The sequence below is a fragment of the Nesoenas mayeri genome, assembly GCF_963082525.1.
Source record: "Nesoenas mayeri genome assembly, chromosome: 1".
Taxonomy (NCBI): domain Eukaryota; kingdom Metazoa; phylum Chordata; class Aves; order Columbiformes; family Columbidae; genus Nesoenas; species Nesoenas mayeri.
In genome coordinates, this window is record NC_137541.1 from 116,202,186 (window position 1) to 116,220,903 (window position 18,718).

At 35.7% G+C, this 18,718-nt stretch overlaps 2 protein-coding genes across 6 annotated transcripts in view; one reads left to right on the forward strand and one right to left on the reverse strand.

Moving 5' to 3' along the window:
• Positions 1 to 18,718, reverse strand: part of CASK (calcium/calmodulin dependent serine protein kinase) — a gene marked incomplete at its 5' end in the record, with an annotated part of 208,161 nt that overhangs the window by 86,054 nt on the left and 103,389 nt on the right. For all 5 annotated transcript variants that reach the window (XM_080350342.1, XM_080350339.1, XM_080350341.1 and 2 more), the window contains one exon: positions 7,686 to 7,788. In XM_080350342.1, the coding sequence (XP_080206468.1) occupies positions 7,686 to 7,788 (103 nt within the window). The remainder of the gene's footprint in view (positions 1 to 7,685; positions 7,789 to 18,718) is intronic.
• On the forward strand, positions 9,696 to 12,591 carry GPR34 (G protein-coupled receptor 34; the record flags this gene model as incomplete). Its single annotated transcript, XM_080363782.1, has 2 exons — positions 9,696 to 9,728; positions 11,434 to 12,591. Exon 2 carries the CDS (start codon positions 11,449 to 11,451, stop codon positions 12,589 to 12,591), a length of 1,143 nt encoding a protein of 380 aa, XP_080219908.1. The 5' UTR covers positions 9,696 to 9,728; positions 11,434 to 11,448.

The following is an 18,718-nucleotide window of genomic DNA, read 5'->3' on the forward strand; positions in this document are numbered from 1 at the left end:
GATGGCGGACAAGTTTCAATTTCCTTTCCCCTCCACTTCCTGACCACAGGGTGAAAACATACAAAAACACTTACAACACTACCGAATATCAACAAGAAACAAACATAACTTGCAACAGTACGCTTATCAAAATTGCAAACAAAACATAGTATGCAAGCATTTCTTACGCAGTAGTCATCCACTGTCAGTACTCTGTTCATTATTTACGACTTTCATAATATTATAATTTTTTTCTATACCTTTTTTTTTTCCCCTAACTGAACAAGCTTCTTGAGGTTTATTTCCTACTTTCTTTGTGTCAATAGAAAAAATACAGCCTTTTCATATTTCAAGATTCCTACTTTGCTTTATCTGGTGAACTCACATCAGAATGTGAGGCTGCATGTTTACTCAGTACTCAAGAGATCTTACAGACAAACTGACACACTTGGAAATTACGGTTAAAAAATGCCATCATTTTCTGATCATCCCAAATTCTTTCCCCTCCCTTGGAAGTTAACTTAGATGACAGGCAGAAGAACTGGACCTCTGTTGCCCAGGTTCAAAACCAGCATACCACAAAAATCCACTTCAATAACTGCTTGATGTTAAGCAGAAGGACTAGACTAGTTCAGTATTAGGTAACATTCTGCACAGCTGTTTAAGACCCCAACAGATTGCTACTATAAACTAGCTGAAAAATGGATGCTACTTAAGAGCATGCTGAAAAATCAGTACTATTAAACGCTAATACTCACTTTTAAATTTTAAATGAGAAATCTATGAATATGACTAAAATGAGAAAGGCTAGGCTAACTTAAAATCTTGCTATTTACCACTGCTAGATTATAACTAGTGAAAATAATTACAGAATGATTTGCTTCCATAACCTTTTTAGCGCAGATTACAAGATCCTGATACTTTAGATGGTGGTGGAAATCACAGTTTCATCTCCATCAAAAAGCAAACCAAGAACAAACAAACTTAATTGGTTGAGATTGAACTGTCCAGTTAAACAGGGTAAAAAAATGCAGACCTATGTGTATGTATATCTTAGAAACTTAAAAAGGCTAAAGTAATTTCTGGGGCAGCTGTCATCTTTGTGACAACTAACCACTTCACTGGGTTCATCAAAGGAGCAAATGATGATTTTGAGTTATTCCAAAACCTGACCTAAGCAAGGACTGCTGAGCTGCACTTCTGAGCTGTGCTTAGCTCAGCAAAGAGGGCTGAACACATGAACTTACATAGATGGGGATTTTTCCCATGTTGCAACTGCAAGAACTGTAAGGTGAATATCAGTAATAGAATAAACAAACTCTACAGACAGCAAAGTTTTCTAAAATCATGGATACTCACTGCTCTTTAGACCAAGTATCACTTCTGCTGAAAGTTATCTAATATAAAATTTGCCTTCTAAACAGGTTCAATGTTCTGCAAAATTTTAAAATTGTTCTCAATAGTTCAATTGTTTTAAAATATTTTAGAACCTTTTGAATTTGGTGGTTCAGGAGAAGCTTTGCATCTTTTTTGAAGCAGCGTGAGAAAGAACAGTAAGTAGAGACATTTTTCTCTCGTTAATAGATAACTTCTGCCTTCCACAGGTCCTTTATTCTACAGGTTATAAGAACACTCATGGATATATTTGAATGACTGCCCATGGAAAAAATAACTATTCTATTTAAATAAATATTGCATGCATGCATACACACATGATTTTTAGTTGTATCTGCATGTGAGAAGAAATCTCATGGGAGACTGGAATAAGTTTTCCCTCTATGTGCTTCTGGGTTCTTCTTACCTGTTCTAGAGTAGCATTAACTGAAAATCATCACTAGATGAAGACTCAGCAGTGGTGTGTATTGAATGTGATACTCTCCTCCACCCAATTCCTTGTAAATAAATGCCTACATCAAAGTGTTTGCTGACTTAGGAAGCACACAATTTCTGATTAGGTACAGACATCTTATTTTTAGAGGGAAGCTTTCTTATCAGCCAGTTTTGAGGCATGTTGGCAGTGTGGAAATTTACAGAATTGCTAATTTTGCTGATATTTTCTGTGGATAAACAGAGCTTCCGTCTTCAGGTGTTGTCAATCTGATATCATTCACAAGCACTAAAGATAAATTTTGACTTACCTTTGAAAATTTAGTTTCTATGACTCTTTCCATATTATTCCAGACAATAGGGCTATGCTTTCCACAAGAAGGAGAGTATATACAGAGACCAAATCAGATTTTGTCATCCCTAAGGCAGGGGATTGATGACCAAGATATCAGAAGGAGAGTCTTTCAACAGCAGTAGTATCTGAACGATGTATAAGGAAACAACTGGAACAAATAATTTTTAGGAAAAAAATGTGAGGTACTAATAAACATCACCATCTGACCTCTCACAATAGTGTAATAAGAAATATGTTCACAAATTAAGGAGTTTCTAAAAGAGTGGGACGTCCAGAATAATGTGGAAGGAATTGAAGAATCACACACAACAGATCAGGTAGGTCAATACTTTACTACTTTTAATTCCTTTCCACATTACTCCAGACAATAGAGATGTTTAAAGCAGGTGTACAGAGAAGATGAATAGATTAAAAAAAAAAAAAAGGCAATGCAGCTTCAGCACATAAGATTGTCTGAAGAAAATTTATTTTAAAAGATGCATCAGCAGACAACTGGGCAGCTGGATATTAGTGTCCAGAAAACAAATAAAGCAAAGATCACACATTAACCAGACAAATCATAATAACTGATACAACGGCTGTTTCAGCTATAAAACTATGATGGAGGAAGTAAACCTAAATTGACTGTTAAATCAATTAGCCTCCTGTAAACACTCTCAAATTGACCCAGACGTGAAGTAGAATTTCTGAGAGACAGTAAGCTATGGTAGTATCTTTTAAATAAAACCAAGTCTATCAGAGGCAAAGATTTGAAGAGGCTCGTATTTTTTAATTTTTCAAGGGAGAAAAAAAATAGTGAAATAGTGTTCTCGCTTTTCAGAAGAAATGACCATTTGAGTGAAAGAAGAATCCTAGTGTACGACCTCAGCTTACGAACATTTACCTCTCATTGGAAAACAAAAGAAAGATTTGCTATATCATTCAGACACTGATGATGGAAAGGAAAAATGTCTGTGCAGTATAAAAACTTATTTCAAAAATACGATTTTTAAACTGGGGTTTATAAAACCACCAAGAAGATCCAGTTTGGTGACACATCAGCACAAGTTGCCCAGAGGGGTGGACAGGGCTCTGAGCAACCTGATCTAGTTGAAGATGCCCCTGCTCATGGCAGGGGTTTGGACTAGATGAGCTTTAAACGTTCCTTCCAACCCAAACCATTCCGTGATTCTATGATCATTTTTACAATGATGGGAACAAACCAAAAATAAGGAACTTAAAAGATTCCACTCCCCTCACCAAATTCCATAATCTTGTTTACAGGGAAATTTATGGTAATGCCTTCCTTTGCTATTTTTGTAGTAAGTCTAAAAGGCTAGCTGACAACCAAGAACACCTGACATGTAGGTACTGTACTTCTATTAAGAACATACAAGATGTTTTCCAGTAAGACAACGGTGGTTTTGTTAGGATACCTGAAAATACTTTAGGATTCTGAAGCAACTTTGGGCAGCTAGCTAGCAATACAGAAAAATCAATACTGGACCGGATTAGCATCATGGTACCCGTGACATTTTGCTGCTAAAGGTAGAAAGTGAAAAGCAGTCAACTACTCATAGATAAGACCTGACAGTTAGTAAAGAATCTCATACCATTTATGTCTATTCAGCTATCTTATTCTGCACTAATTGAAACCAGGAGAAAATTAAGTAAATTATGTGGGGAAAATAGCACTTGTGGACTCAATGGCTTTTGTTCCTTCAGACTTTTATACTAGATACTAGCTAAAATTCCCCAAGATTTAGCATCCAAGATATCTGATAAATCTGATGTCACATTTATTTAAGAAAATATTGTGACAATTTATACTACATTCTGAAAGAAAAAATGTCCAAGGAAGAAGACAGAGATCATAATGTGAGACTGCTCTGTTAAATCACAGACTTCACAGAGGTTCCACTACTCCAGCTACATCATAGCCATACAAACATGGACCGTTTCCTGTCTGCATCTTCTTCCATAAAAGAGTTCACTTGTGAAATATCATGATCTGTAACTACAGTGCATATTGCCAGAAATACATCTTAAGATAGGTACTTCAATGCTTCAAATGAATACATGTAGCAAAATTTTCCACTTCTGACCATACGAACTGCATGAAGAGACGTTCACAGAATGATAGCTCATGAAAACAAGTTCCTGTAACTCAGAAGATGACACATTTCTTACTCATTGCATTGCAGCTTATGGGCAAACATTACTGGAACAAAAAGTTATTTCCTTACATTTTTGCTTCTGGTCTGATGAAAAATGGGATATGGTTATGTCCTTTTTTTGGTACTTAATAACAAGCATGTGCTTAAAATCTATTCCACAGACATTTTCACTAATGACATCTAGTGTGACATCATAGCTTGTTATCATGAGCTCCCTTGCATTTTTGTTAAACAGCCTTCTATCTGCTTGAACAAACACTGTAGTTACAATCCCAGTAAACAACCCAAGTCTGTCTTTAGATTTACATCAAAAGATTGGGACCAGTCTACTTTCAATACCTGGGACTTAGTTCATCTTTATTACAAAAATCCCCTTTCTTCCCCAAAATAATTTATGCACACTTGGGGAAAAAAAAAAAAAAAAGTTAAAAACATTCTGTAGTCCCAAAGAAAGCAAAAGCTGTACCCTAGAAGTCTTCAAAGACATTCAGGGAGAAAATTCCCTTCTATTTGTGTTCTCCAAGGCTACACACAATCTGGGCTTGTACGGCACAGATGGGTCAACGTACCAAGTAAAATGGCACAAATACAAGTGAATGAAAGCAAGAATTTTATTTCATTTTTTTTTAGAATATTGTTAACCCCTGAATGTTTTAGATATATCAACTCCTATTTTATGAGAAAGACTCTACTACAAAAGAGATTGACCACCATAAATAATAAAGAGCTTTTGCACAATGGCTGCTTTTTTATGCAAGATTAAGGAAAGAGTCCTATCAGTTGAACTTTTCTACAGTTACATTACTTTCAATGTTGATGTGCTTTTCCTAAAGGAAAGCTGTCCTTTTCTGGTTCAAAAGATAAACTATTCCAAGCAACATAAGAAAAGGAAACAGCAAAGATTTCTGTTCTTGAACACCAGGGTCATCTACATAGGGATTTACACTAGCAATTGAGTATATTCTGCTACAGTATCACAGAAATATGCATTACCTAGATACAGAAAGATTAAGAAGTATTGCATTTTCTGTAATCATAAGGCAGTGTGTTGTCAGTATTGTAAAGTTTTAAGGTGTACTGAGCACTGAAATTGAGAAGCACAGGGAGTTTTAGGGTCAAGTAAGAGAACTGTAATGCCATAGGAGCTTTTATTTAATATTTATTTTTTATGCATTAACTGTTAAATATAGGAATTGCCATGCCAGAAGGTAAATAATTGACTATGTTAAGCTGAATCTATGTTTTCCACTAAAAATTAGAAAAATAATGTGAAAGTGAACAGGCTGATTATTATACTGCTCATAAACTTCTCTACCAGGAGAGTTTCTATTTCATTTAGAAGACAATTGAAAAGTAAGTAATGCCTCTAATTTATTATTATAAAACAAAACTTAACCATAGGTCATATGAATAACTTAGTAAAACAAATATGTAGATACACAATTTTGTACAAGAAATTCATAGCCCAGTTCAGACAGTATTGTTAACTTTCTTGTAACACATATGGGGCAATACTGTAAATTTGAAGAAATCTTGTCAGTGCTGTGTAGGGGACTGTCTAGTAAGAGGCCTTCAGATAGGATTCTGGAAGGGAAACGAATTGCCAGATAACAGATGTAATTTGTGGTATAAAGACTGGAATGGAAGATGAAAAGAAAGAGATAAGGAGCCTGTTAAGGAGAAAGCTCAAAATAAGTAGTAGAACTGACACTTTCCACAGTATATTAGTAGAGTAGAATTACTCTGGGTATTCCTGAAAATGAGAGGAATTTGAAGCTGTAATTAATAAGCACTAATGAAAGCCTAGAACTGGAAAGGACAGTTGAGAGGGGAAAAAAAATATGAAGGGAGACTGATACGGCAGAAGTTGAGATGGATGAGGCAAAATATATGGATATGGAAAGATAGTATTCTGATGAGGCTTAAGAATGAAGTTTCTAGAAGTACTGCAAACAGAACCAGAAAGGAACAAAAACATTTTTACATAAAAGAGGAAAGACCAGACCAGCACTGACAACTGCATGGAAGTTGAGCATATGAATGACCAGTGGGAATGCACAATAGTGAATGGTAATAGGAAAGGAAGGACATGACAAATTTTGGGAAAAACGCAGGATTTTTTTCCAAGTTGAATTTGAGGTTTCTTGAGAGACAGCTAGGAGTCTGAAAGAAAGTATGCTGTGTGTCTGACTACCTCCAGAAGAGTAGCTGAAACAGAAGAAACGGATAAAATCGCTCAGTGAGAATATAAAGAAGAAACATGAGAGAATCATAAACAAAAGTGTAGGAACTATCACTAAAAAAAGCAGTGGCTGAAGTACAGAAAATTTAAGAAACACAGGGAAAGTAAAGAAAGGAGTGACCTTTGTATTAAGAAAACAACAGTAGCTTAACTAAATGGGTATTTTACTTGAAAAGATGTATCTAGGTCTCTAGGTAGTACGATACTGGGTATTTCCAGGGTATTAGCGATATCTGGAAGAAAATGGAAGCTGTTGGTATGCTTACATTGGATTTGCTTTTTGTTTTAAAGAGCACATAAAAGCCAATTTGACCAAACCTTTAAGTAATTAGATTAGAAAACCTGAGTTTTTGAAGAAGCCTGGTACTGAGAGGAAGTTACTCATTTTGAAGGAAAAAAATAGAAACTAACAAAATGTTTTGTTGTGGTCTCCTACTCTGGCAATGAAAGCATCAGAAAATTGATTGGGTCTTCATCTGTGCAGGCTGATTAACGCATAACCCTATTGTCTGGAACAATATGGAAGGCAGCTAGAGGAAATAAAATCCACAGAAAACAAAACACAGTCAAAAAATATACATACATATCAAGATATTGATGTCTTATGCAATAATTACAATGAAATATTAAAACACAGAAAAGAGTCACATGTGAAAACTAGTAAGATTTTGCTATTGAACAGCATAGCATTGTGACAGAAATTGCCTAAGAAATATAGGGGAGCATTAAGGATGCTGTACTAAGTCCTTACTCAATTGCTTTGACATGCATTTCAATCCTGATAGCATTTTGATTTCGTTTGCTTTGTCAAGCACAGAAGAATTACGCCAAAGATTGTATTAAAAATGGAAAATTCTTTGGTTTTTTTCCATTTCATCTTGATCAAAGCAGTGTAAGCTCCTGCTGAGTAACATTCAGAGAGACTTAATACTCAGTATATGTACACACGACAATGTTACATTCTACTAGAAATTTAGCTTAACTGTATGCATTTATAATGTTAACAAAGTCTTTAGTGAAATATTGGTTTTGAGCTCTTGTTTTGCAGGCCAGGCTGTGTCGCAAGAATAGAACTCTGCAGCACAACATGCATAATGTTATATAACTTGGAAGGAAAATTTCTTACCTCCAGCAACTAGCCCAGACTCTCCTAACTGAATTGCTACCCCAAAACCACCAAGCTTTACTGGGGCTGAATTTTCTTTTGAGGCAAGTAGTACACAGTGTGGCTGAAAAGACAAAAATCCAGACAAATTATTATATTATTTGAGAAATACAATTTGCATTTTGGAACTATTTTTCATAAATCTATAAACAGAAGCCAGAATTATGGGGTTTTTTTGAAATAACTTCTTAACTTCAGGTACTTTTTTTTCTGGCATGGACTCTTTCTTCATTGGCTTCCCTTTCAGTTGTTCCAGGCACAGCAAAATCCTTTCAGGACTTAACAGAAGTCAAAAGAATACAAAGTGAAGTCGCAGTAAAATGGAAAAAAGTTAATGCCTATAATTTCTTACCTGGTATTATTTTTTCTTTTTACCTTTCACCCTAAAGTCTTACACTGTTTCAATTCTCCAGAAGAAACATCCTGCCTATGATACAACTTGTTGGGAACATAAAGCACTATTTTGAGCCTTAATCACAGGATTCAGTGATCACTTTCCAACTGCAGGAAAAGAACATCCCTGTGATGTTTCTAACAAGCTGAAAGTTGTTTCCCCCGCTGAGGGGGGAAATTATTTAGGTTTCTAAACTGGATTCCAGGCACAGTCATCCATACTTTTGATTTTCCAGTCTTTCCACTAATATGAGCAAGGTGTAACATATAAAAATGGAATACACAATTTGGACAGATACTGATTGGTGCGGGAGAAAGAAACATATGGAGAAAATCTATTCAGTATACTGCATCTATTATAGAATGACTTCCTGCATTTACTCAAAGCCTCTCTTTACAGTCAAGCATATTATTTGAAAGAAATTATTTAAAAGGAAGAATGTCAAGCCTGTTTACTGCTTCCTGAGAATACAGTAATGCTTAAATTACAAAACTAGGAACTCAGAATAGTGCAAAGGAGCTACAACAAGCTCAGTCTGACTACTGTAAAGTCATCATCTGTAACCACTCATATTTTCTTTTACAAAGTTTCAGTTGCATCAGAACAAGCAGCTTCAAGTAAGAATCATACAATCATAGAATAGTTTGGGTTGAAAGGGGCCTTCAAAGGTCATCTAGTCCAACCCCCCTTCCATGAGCTGGGACATCTTCAACTAGATCAGGTTGCTCAGAGCCCCGAAACCTGCAGAATCGCAAAAAAGCTTGATGCCTAAGCAGATAATATGTTAAGAAAGTTATCAGGGAAATTCTAATTTCAAATACTAAGGAGAACACTAAGTCAAAACAATGTTATTGAGATGATCTTTAAACAGGCTATCTCGTTTTAGGGCTTCAAGAATCCATTTTAAATTTGCAATTTATGAATGTAATTTTCAGTCAATTACATCCTACTTAAAATAGTATTACAAGGTGGCATTATCTCTAAATTTCACTTCCGCCTGCTTCACTTAAGCTGCACACTTTGGGCACTTTCACATTTTCTCATTGCTGTCATTTTGCGTGAAAAAGATCAATCTCACATTTCTAACCCCAGGCAACAAGGAAGGTAGATGGGAGAACTATACCAACATAACCAAAACATAGTATTTCACTGTTGTGTTGATTTCTCTTCACCCTACACATTTGAAAAAGTGGCACTTCTTCCATGACAGTATTAAAAAGAAGACAGGCAGTACCAACATAATTGTCGTCCAAAAAGGGAGCTACTGACACTGCTCACCAGAAACAAAGTTTCTGAAAAATTAAAAAAACTACTCCAATTCATAATGAAACTCAGAGAAAACTTTATTATAGAAGCTCTCCCAGCAAAGTGCAGCTTGATCTGTTCAACAGCCTGAGTTTTGCTAGTTAAAACATCTCTTTTTTTAAAAAAGCACAGTTGCAACACTAGTTAAACTTCCCCTTGTTGCTAATTGTACCGTGTCAGCTGATTCTCACCACTTTCATAGAGAAGCTGGTACTTTAGCTTTCTAATAAGAGCAGTTGCGGGTTACTCCTCCCTGACTTCACCAGCGCTTTTGAAAATCAGCAGAAGTTCTTAATACATAAACGGTAAGTGGCTTCTTTTATACTTAGGCTATAATAGAACAAAATCCTATTAAAATTATTTTAAGTGCAAAGGTACTACTGATCTTCAAACCGTTTCTCAAAATATACCCGTGTTCAAGCATGCCTGCTTGCTTACAGATGACAAAACTTATGGTAGCAAAAAGTTATGTTTCTAAGAGATATGCAATGTAGCCAACTTGTCTCGCATTGACCTAAAGCTTGTCACTATTTATGCAAGTCATGATGCCAAACATTTTTACAAAAAACCAACACAGACAAGAAATTATAGTAGTATGTAAGTTTCAAGATGCATTTGGAAGCATCATGTTTTTAAATCAATCTGTTAAAAGTACTTCTTCCCTGACAGTATGTAATGGCAAATATGAAAACATAACTATTTTTAAAACTGCTAACAGACTGTACAAATTTAAAGCAATTGTAAGATCAACCAACACAGGATGTTAAAATATTTTAGACTGTCCTCTAAGTAATTCAGACTTTGTATGTACATTAGGTCTTATTAAGAATTCTACCTAAAGTGCTGCGATTTTCAGTGCTGTAGCTGTATCACACATTTAAATAGAAATTTGCATTTTTAAGACCTAGTGTGCAAATGAAAAAACTATTTTGAAGTTATATATATGGCAGTGTTTTGCTGTTTTTTTCTTGTTACTGTCGTTGGACAGCTAAGTTCCGAGTACCAAAACCAATTCTCAACTTTTTGTGAGATTTGCCCCTTTAAAAAAATTTCTAAATAAAATTATTTATGGAATCTTTTATTGTTATGACATACAAATTGAGAACAAAAGCTGTATCATTACTAATGAGTCTTAGCAATGCCTCTAAACAGCTCATGGTGATTCTGCTTTCCTAACCACACACTATTTTGGTTTTCCTTCTTTGGTCAAAGGTGACTTTTATCTTTCAGATTGTATCTTCCTGTTCAAAAATAAACTGACTGAAATTAAAGACCTGGAAATCAAAACAAGGAAAACAGTAAAAACAAGGAAGATGTGAAAACAATCTGTTACTGCATTAATGTGATTTCTGGCTAATATTAGTTTCTTTGTATAACATTGATTTGTGAACAGTCAAGAAAAGGGAAAAATATTTAAATTTATGAGAAGATACAAATTATTAAAAACAAGCTACTGTAACAGTACTGACTCACAGCATTACTTATAACAGATTACATAGCTAGATATTAATTGACAATTGCTTTTCTAATTGCAAATGAGTGACCTGCACGTGAGAGATCCTGGGTACTTATTTAAAATGAAGACTGATGAGTTTAGAATTGTTTTGATAGATTTCTATGTACTTTGTATCAGCACTTAGCTATGCTTACCCATTTTTGTATCTTAATTTAAAAGTTTCCTATGTCAGAAAGACTAATCCTAACACCAGAACTTCAAAAAATTATTTGTACTTATAAATAAAGAAGTTATCTGAGTATTTGTACCATCTGTTCTTGCCTAACTTCACATGAAGAAAAACAGGGAATTGATTATTCTAGACTTATATTTTATCAAGATATTTGGCTAAACATCCTCCTTCTACTCAGCCAGAGTTGTAACTTGGTGCATTTACTTTTTTTTTAGTTATTGTCTTTTATATTACATGAGACTGTGCACAATAAAGCAAGTAAACACATCAAAAGGAATCAATGGCAATTTAATTCTTACAATTTCTCTTTGCATTCCTACAGAACATATCCTTACAAATGATGGCTGCAGCTTCATCTGATTTGCTGACCATTCTTCCACATGAGGAAGTCTTCTGGAGTAACCAAACTAATCGAGCCATAAATGCCTCGGAAATTCAAAACAATGCCAGCTGCCACATAGATGACAACTCACTATCACTTACTTTGATAATTTTTTACTCTATTATTTTTGTCGTTGGATTGGTTGGAAATATTATAGCCCTATTTGCTTTCCTGTGCATTCATCAGAAACGAAATTCTATCCAAGTTTACTTGCTAAACGTAGCTGTTGCAGACCTTCTGCTGATCTTCTGTCTTCCTTTCCGAATACTCTATCACGTTAACAAAAACACGTGGATGTTTGGACAGATTTTGTGCAAGATTGTAGGAACTCTGTTTTACATGAACATGTATATTAGCATAGTACTGTTAGGACTAATTAGTCTAGATCGTTATATAAAAATAAATAAGTCTGTGAGGCGTCCTAAAATGTTAACCACCACACGAAGTATACATATTTGTTGCATAGTGTGGGCACTTGCACTAACTGGATTTATAATAGTAGTTGCACCATCTTTCTTTAAGAGAGAGGACAGCAATTCTACCATGTGCTTTCATTACCGAAGTAAACAGAATGCAAAGACAGAAGCCATTATAAATTATATTATTGTAATTATTTTTTGGATAGTTTTCTTCCTTTTGATACTTTCGTATGTTAAAATCGCCAAGAACCTTCTGAAAATTTCAAAGAAAAGAGCACATTTTCCGAATGCGGGAAAATATACCCAGACAGCAAGGAATTCCTTCATCGTCCTCCTCATTTTCACCATCTGTTTCGTTCCTTACCATATGTTCCGATTTGTCTACATTACATCCCAGTTACAATATCCATCTTGTTATTGGAAGGCAATCATTCACAAATGCAATGAGGTGATGCTCATATTTTCATCTTTCAACAGTTGCTTAGACCCAGTTATGTACTTCCTAATGTCCAGAAGTGTCCGTAAGACTGTATTCCAACTTATTTGCAGAAGACTTCATGGAGATTCAGGCCTAGCTCTGGAAAGCACTTCAGAAATAAAGCTTGGACAATACACACAAGACCGATTATCTACTACCACTCCACACTCAAGTTCTTTAAAGAAGAAGTCCCTGATTTGATTGTTTAAATGAATGGATACTAGTTTCTCTGTCACTCCACGACATCAATTGAAGATTACCAAATGCTATACCATACAGTGACTAATCCTGCCTCTTTCTTCCTGTTCAAAAATGAGAAGTCTTACTTCTGTTTGTGAAAACGAGAAGTTGCTTTTTCTAAGTATTTTGCTCTTGTTTATCCAAGAAAACAAAACAGGAAGTTTTCAGACATCTTCTGCTGGATTAAACTAGAACACTAAATCTTAAAGGAGATTTCCACAATGGGCTGTGAACCTGTATAAGGCATCGTGTATATAGACATTAATATTACCAACTTGTATATGTAAATAATAGATGAATTTTGCAAAAAGTAAATTGTGTCCTATTCAAAAGAACTATATAAACCATTACAGATTTTATGTAATTCTCTGTTTTAATAGGTTTCAGAGATCAGCAATTGGACTACATTCCAAGGAAATATTTGTGGAATTAGCAACAAGTTGCTTAAAAATGAGGTGAAGAATATGACTGCCATTAATTCAGTTATAATTACAGAAGATACACTTAGTTTTATTAAAACAGTAAAATTAAAATATTTGAGCCTCCTAAGCCCCTTATTATATTTTCAACATCGTAATGAATGTCAAGGTCAAACACCTGAGGAAAAGTAAGTAATGTTTTCAGAAAACTGGGAATTAATGAAGGAGAGATGACATACAGGTATTTTCAGTTACCTAAGATTTCCTTCAAACTCTGACAAATTTGGTGACTGCAGCTACAGAAAGTAGTTCAACAAGGAAAATACACTTGCAGGACTGAGCATAAAGAGCAGAACAGAAAAACCAGCTCTTGTGACCAACCTGATGCACCAGCTCTGATCTTTGCTCAGGCTCAGTCACTGCTTTGCTTATGGATTTCTGCAGACACGTATTTCAGCTGCGTGCTTCCTCCCTGGCCTTGAGCTTCTCTTTTCACATGATTAAAATAATCTTGATAATGGCTGATGCTATGTAAATAGCAACGTAACAGCAATGTCCCATAGATACAACTACATTCTCAGATTAAAACCAAACAGGTTTATGTATTTAGGCACAAACAAAAATGTCAAACTGTAATATTGTTTAAAAAAAGGGGGCTGAACATGGGGGTTGTTAGACCAAAGACAAGTAAAGAGGCAGTTATGCCAAGAACAACTGAAATGTCTGACATGACAGGCCAGAAAGGCAAATGAATCAGTCACCTGATGTTAAACTCCATAAAATAAAGATTTATTATCCTGAATGCATAGAAGCAATACTGCACAAGTGAACTGGTGTAAAGAAGTTGATTATAATACAACTACCAGTACCTCCTCCATGGATCATGTGACTTTTAATGACAGGTGTGTCAAAACTTGTGGATTTTTACTAAATCTGTACAATACGGTAGATTTAGAGAAGCTACTCATAAAACTCTTATTGAACAAAGTAAACATAACACTTCAGCTCTGTTAGATATAAACTTAGTTTAATTTTTATGTGATTTTACTCCATTCAGTTTTGGTGAAACTGGGTATAAACATGTTAAATTACAGTGACTGGCCAAGGGTGAGGTTTCCTCATCTTCAAGAGACAGATTCCTACAGACCTTTAATTTTCATAAAGTATGATGGTAACTGCAGTTTTTCTTAAACATTTCAGCATACAATTAAGATATTTGTACAATAATTTCTGATTGATCCTCACAATAATTTTGTTATATTCTTTTCATGATCTTTCATCGATCGTCTTGTCATCGTATTATATGTAGACTGAAGTAAGAACTGTCTTGGCTCTGTACAGCGTGAGGAACAGCATGTTCCTTGTTCTCTACAATTCCCCTATGCAATACAGTAGTTCTACATAGTTACATCAACTCTGCTAAATATATTGGAGCTTATAAACCATCGTTTCACAAGATATATATTTTATCTCATCATTCTTTCATGGGCTGTATTTTTCTACTGTGAGTAGTTGATAGATGACTGTCATCATCAGGCCGGGGTGGGGTAGGGAGTATGGGACAGGATGAACATAAACAAGATGGTGAAGCTTGAATTCTGAAGTTCTTAGGAAGCAAGTGTTCCATTTAGACCAAAATTTTCATTTACAAGGATTGCAGTTCATGGACACTGCACAATTGCAAAAACAGACACAGGTCTCTTCAGAAGATCAAGTACTAGTACAAGGCTTCAATACTACAAATGAAATTGACTTTTAAAGCCAAAGGCAAATAGAAATGTGTTCCACAGGACAAAAACCAGGCCACCTTAGTATTCTGGGCATGCTTTTGTAAATTACGTAACGTTTACTTGGTTACTATAATATCATTTTGTAAGAAACTAAATAAATAGAAGGATAACAGGAAAAAAAATCTTGCAGTACAAGATTCTGGTCCATTCATGTGAATAGTATTACATGGGCTTTTTTGCTTTAATAATTTTGACAGTATTTTCTTCAAGAGGAAAGCCTTAAATGCCCATACGTATTTGCATTGACCAGATGTGTTCTACATGACAGCCATTCTTCATAGATTGTAGAGAAGAAGCACCATATCAGTAGACAAGTTTTCATAAAAAAACAGAAGAAAAACCAAAGAGTAACACTTTCCCAGGGCTACATGCTATAATGCACATTAAAATGTTTTGAAAGCACTTCAATACAGGATTATCTATTACTTAAACCAGCCTCTGTACACAAGCAGCAAATATGACCCAAATCTTTTAAAGAGATTTCAGGAGCTACAGTCTAATGTTTGCATTGGGCCAATCCACAGCACCTATAAAGACAAATAAAACACGACAAGCTTGGCTGTATAATGTACCCAAGTGAAAAGCAAATAGATTTGTTTGAAGGAAGATATGTACCAGAAAATAACAGGGGAGCTGTCTGGAAGAGCTGAGAAGAACTGGGATAAAGGTGGTATGGTATACTTGGACTTCAGCAAGATCACTTACTAAATGCTTTAAGAAACCCTAGGATGTTAGTAGTTAATTCCTGTTTTAGAACTGGTTAAAAATCAGAAAGAAAGCTTAAAAATAAGTAGTCTTTTTTCTTTATTATATTTTTCAAGAATATGCATAAGGATACATTTACAAATATGTTGAACACTACAGTCCAGAATGAGTGAGAGTAAGGAGTCAACAAAGTTTTCAAACACATGATTATTCAGGATAGTCAACCTAAAAAAGTTCAAAATAGAACTCTATTGCTCAACAGCAATAAAATAGCCTACAGACTGTGAAAACTAGGAGGAAAAAACTGTTAAGTCATCATTGTGCTATTGTATAACTCAGATGATACAGAGCCTGTAATTTAGATCATACAGATTCTATACGGAACACATTAAATAAATCAATTCTTCAGCTCAGAAATTAAAACCTGAAAGGAAGCACAACAGATCTATAATGTCAAGAATGGTATGGAAGAGGGGAATAGAATAACTATATACTCTTTGTGAGAGTAGCAGGGAGTAGCAGTTAGAAAACAAAACAAAACAACACATGCCCCAAAAAGCAAACAGACAAGTTAAAATCCTTATGGATTTCCACAACTATGTAAACTAGTGCTTCCTGATGTTTAAGACCAGATGTATCTCTTGGCTCAAAAAGGGATCTGAAACCAGACAACACTGTCATGTGGGAAAAAATTACTGCTGACCAAAAAAAACCAAAAGCAGGTATCTTTACTATTTTTCAAAAATATTTAATCTTAACATATTTTTTTTCTGCAATCAATTGTCCCAACTTTGAGGGTAGAATTCCAGGCTCTACAAGCCAGTATCAATGAAGAGCAAACAGTCCTGGCGCATCTAGGGAGATCTGCTGAAAGTTACACTGTAACATGTCAAATGACCATATAATTAGTCACTTTAATAGTGTCTCTTACTTCTCCTCTTAGCAGTGCTTCCTGAGTACTAATGGGGCCAACTAAAGTAACTATTTGAGTCTTCAGCTGAATTCCAACATGAAAGACTTCCTATTTATTCTTCTTTCTGTAAGTAAAACACATCTCGACACACATCTCCACATAACCTGCACAGATATCACTTCTTGTCTCTATTGAAATCTACAGCATATTCTCAGACTTCAGCTGGTGCACCAAAATGCCACCTCTCTACTACTATGTAAAAAGGACCACAAGTTCTTCATTAGAATAAATACTAGTTACAAAATACATATAAAGTATTCATGCTGGCTAGTCACTTCTATACCTTTTAGACTTGACATTAATTGCTACATTGTCATACCTATATTCCTTAAAATGAAGGGAAAATATAAGTCAAGAAACAAATCGCTTTGCTTGAAACAAGTTTATAATTTGAATCATAAACATATCAAAATGCACCTGGCTTGAGTGAACAACTGCACTGTTTTTTTCTGGGGTACCAGAGTCAAATTTCTTCACAGTGGCTTATATGCAGTGATGTTTTGGGTTTGTGATAGAAACAGCATTGATAACACAGGGATGTTTTAGTTATGGAACAGTGTTTGCACAGAGTCAAGGCCTTTTCTGCTCCTCACCCCACCCCACCACCCACTAGCTGGGGCTGCACAAGAGGCTGGGAGAGGACACAGCTGGGACAGCTGAGCCCAGCTGACCAAAGGGATATCTGAAACCACAGGACCTCATGCTCAGCAATCAAAACTGGGGAGGGTGTTTGCCAGGGCTGCCATTTCTCAGGAACTGGCTGGGCACAGGTCAGCTGGGTGTGAGAAAGTGGAGATTTCTGTATCACTTGTTTTCCTTGGTGTCATTGCTGTCCCCACACCCTCACCTTTAAACTTACCGAACTCTTTTTATCTCAAATCATGAGTTTTCTCACTTTTACCCTACCAGCTCTCCCCCCTCAGCCCATTGGAGGGGGAGTGCATGAGCAGCTGCTTGGGCTGCAGCTGCCTAACGGGATAAAACCACAGCAACCCTTTCTGGCACCCAATGTGGGGCTTAAAGGCTTCGAGATAACAACAGATTTGATCAGAGCGTGTTAGAGGGAGCAGCAGAAGAGGCAGCGTGTTCTATGGTAGAGCAGCCACAAGAACATAAAGGGGAAGAGACAGAAATCATAAACAAGATTTCACACTTTTACCCTTCCGATTCTCTTTTCTATCCCACTGGAGGGGAGTGAGTAAGAGGCTGTGTGGGGCTTACCTGCCTATCAGGGTTAAACCACAACATCAACTTTCATTTTCACACTGAAATTAACCATAATTACAGTTTGAACATGAAAGTTGTTATTTTTCATGAGGGCAGACACGTATCAATTGTTTTGATAGCACAACTTGGAAAAATGTAATTGAAAACTTCCCTCACAACATCAGTCAATGAAACCATAAAAGAGAAGTGCAACTTATATCACTGATAAATGAGAGTCACATTATTCCTGGAACTTGAAAATTCACACATGGGTGCTTTGATTTAATGCTCTCTCTTGAAAGCACATACAGAATCAGGGTGGAGAGCAGAGTTGTGTTGCACAGGACAAATAAAGCATATAGAAAAAAAGAACTCATTGATAATGTTCCATCAATCAAAAATATATTTTCAACGTATTCTTCATAGCACTGGGAACCTTCTGCCGACCTTTTTTCCATCTGTTACACTAAACTCCAATTACTGAGGGCTCTGTGGAATCCAAGAGAACAGAGAAGATGCTACAAAGCTGTCACCATTCAGTGCTTGCAGAGTGAATATGTAGGAAAAATCCTGGCACGGGAGCTGTTCACAGACATCATGAGAGTGAGAATAATTGGGGGGAAGGGATGAAGCTAGAAAAAGCCTTAACATTCAAACTGCAGAGTTGGAGGGGAAAGTGTAGAAATAAACACATAAATGGCAGAGAAGTGGCTAATTGTGCACCATAGTACTGCAAAGTGAGAAACAAAATGAGGAGAAAAAAGCTAGAGTTTACTTATAAGCCTATGCTTCCACATGCTGAATCAATTATTTAAATATACCACAATAATATATTCTGGTACATGCTACCTTCAAAAGTTATCTTGTTTTTGTTTGTAAATGGTAAGTTCTGGTTCCTTTATCGTAAAGGAATTCATTTTGCAGCCACAACTCCCCAGCTTGAAGCCAACAAAATCTACCTTTTAAGTATGTTTTGCTTTTACTGCCACATTTTA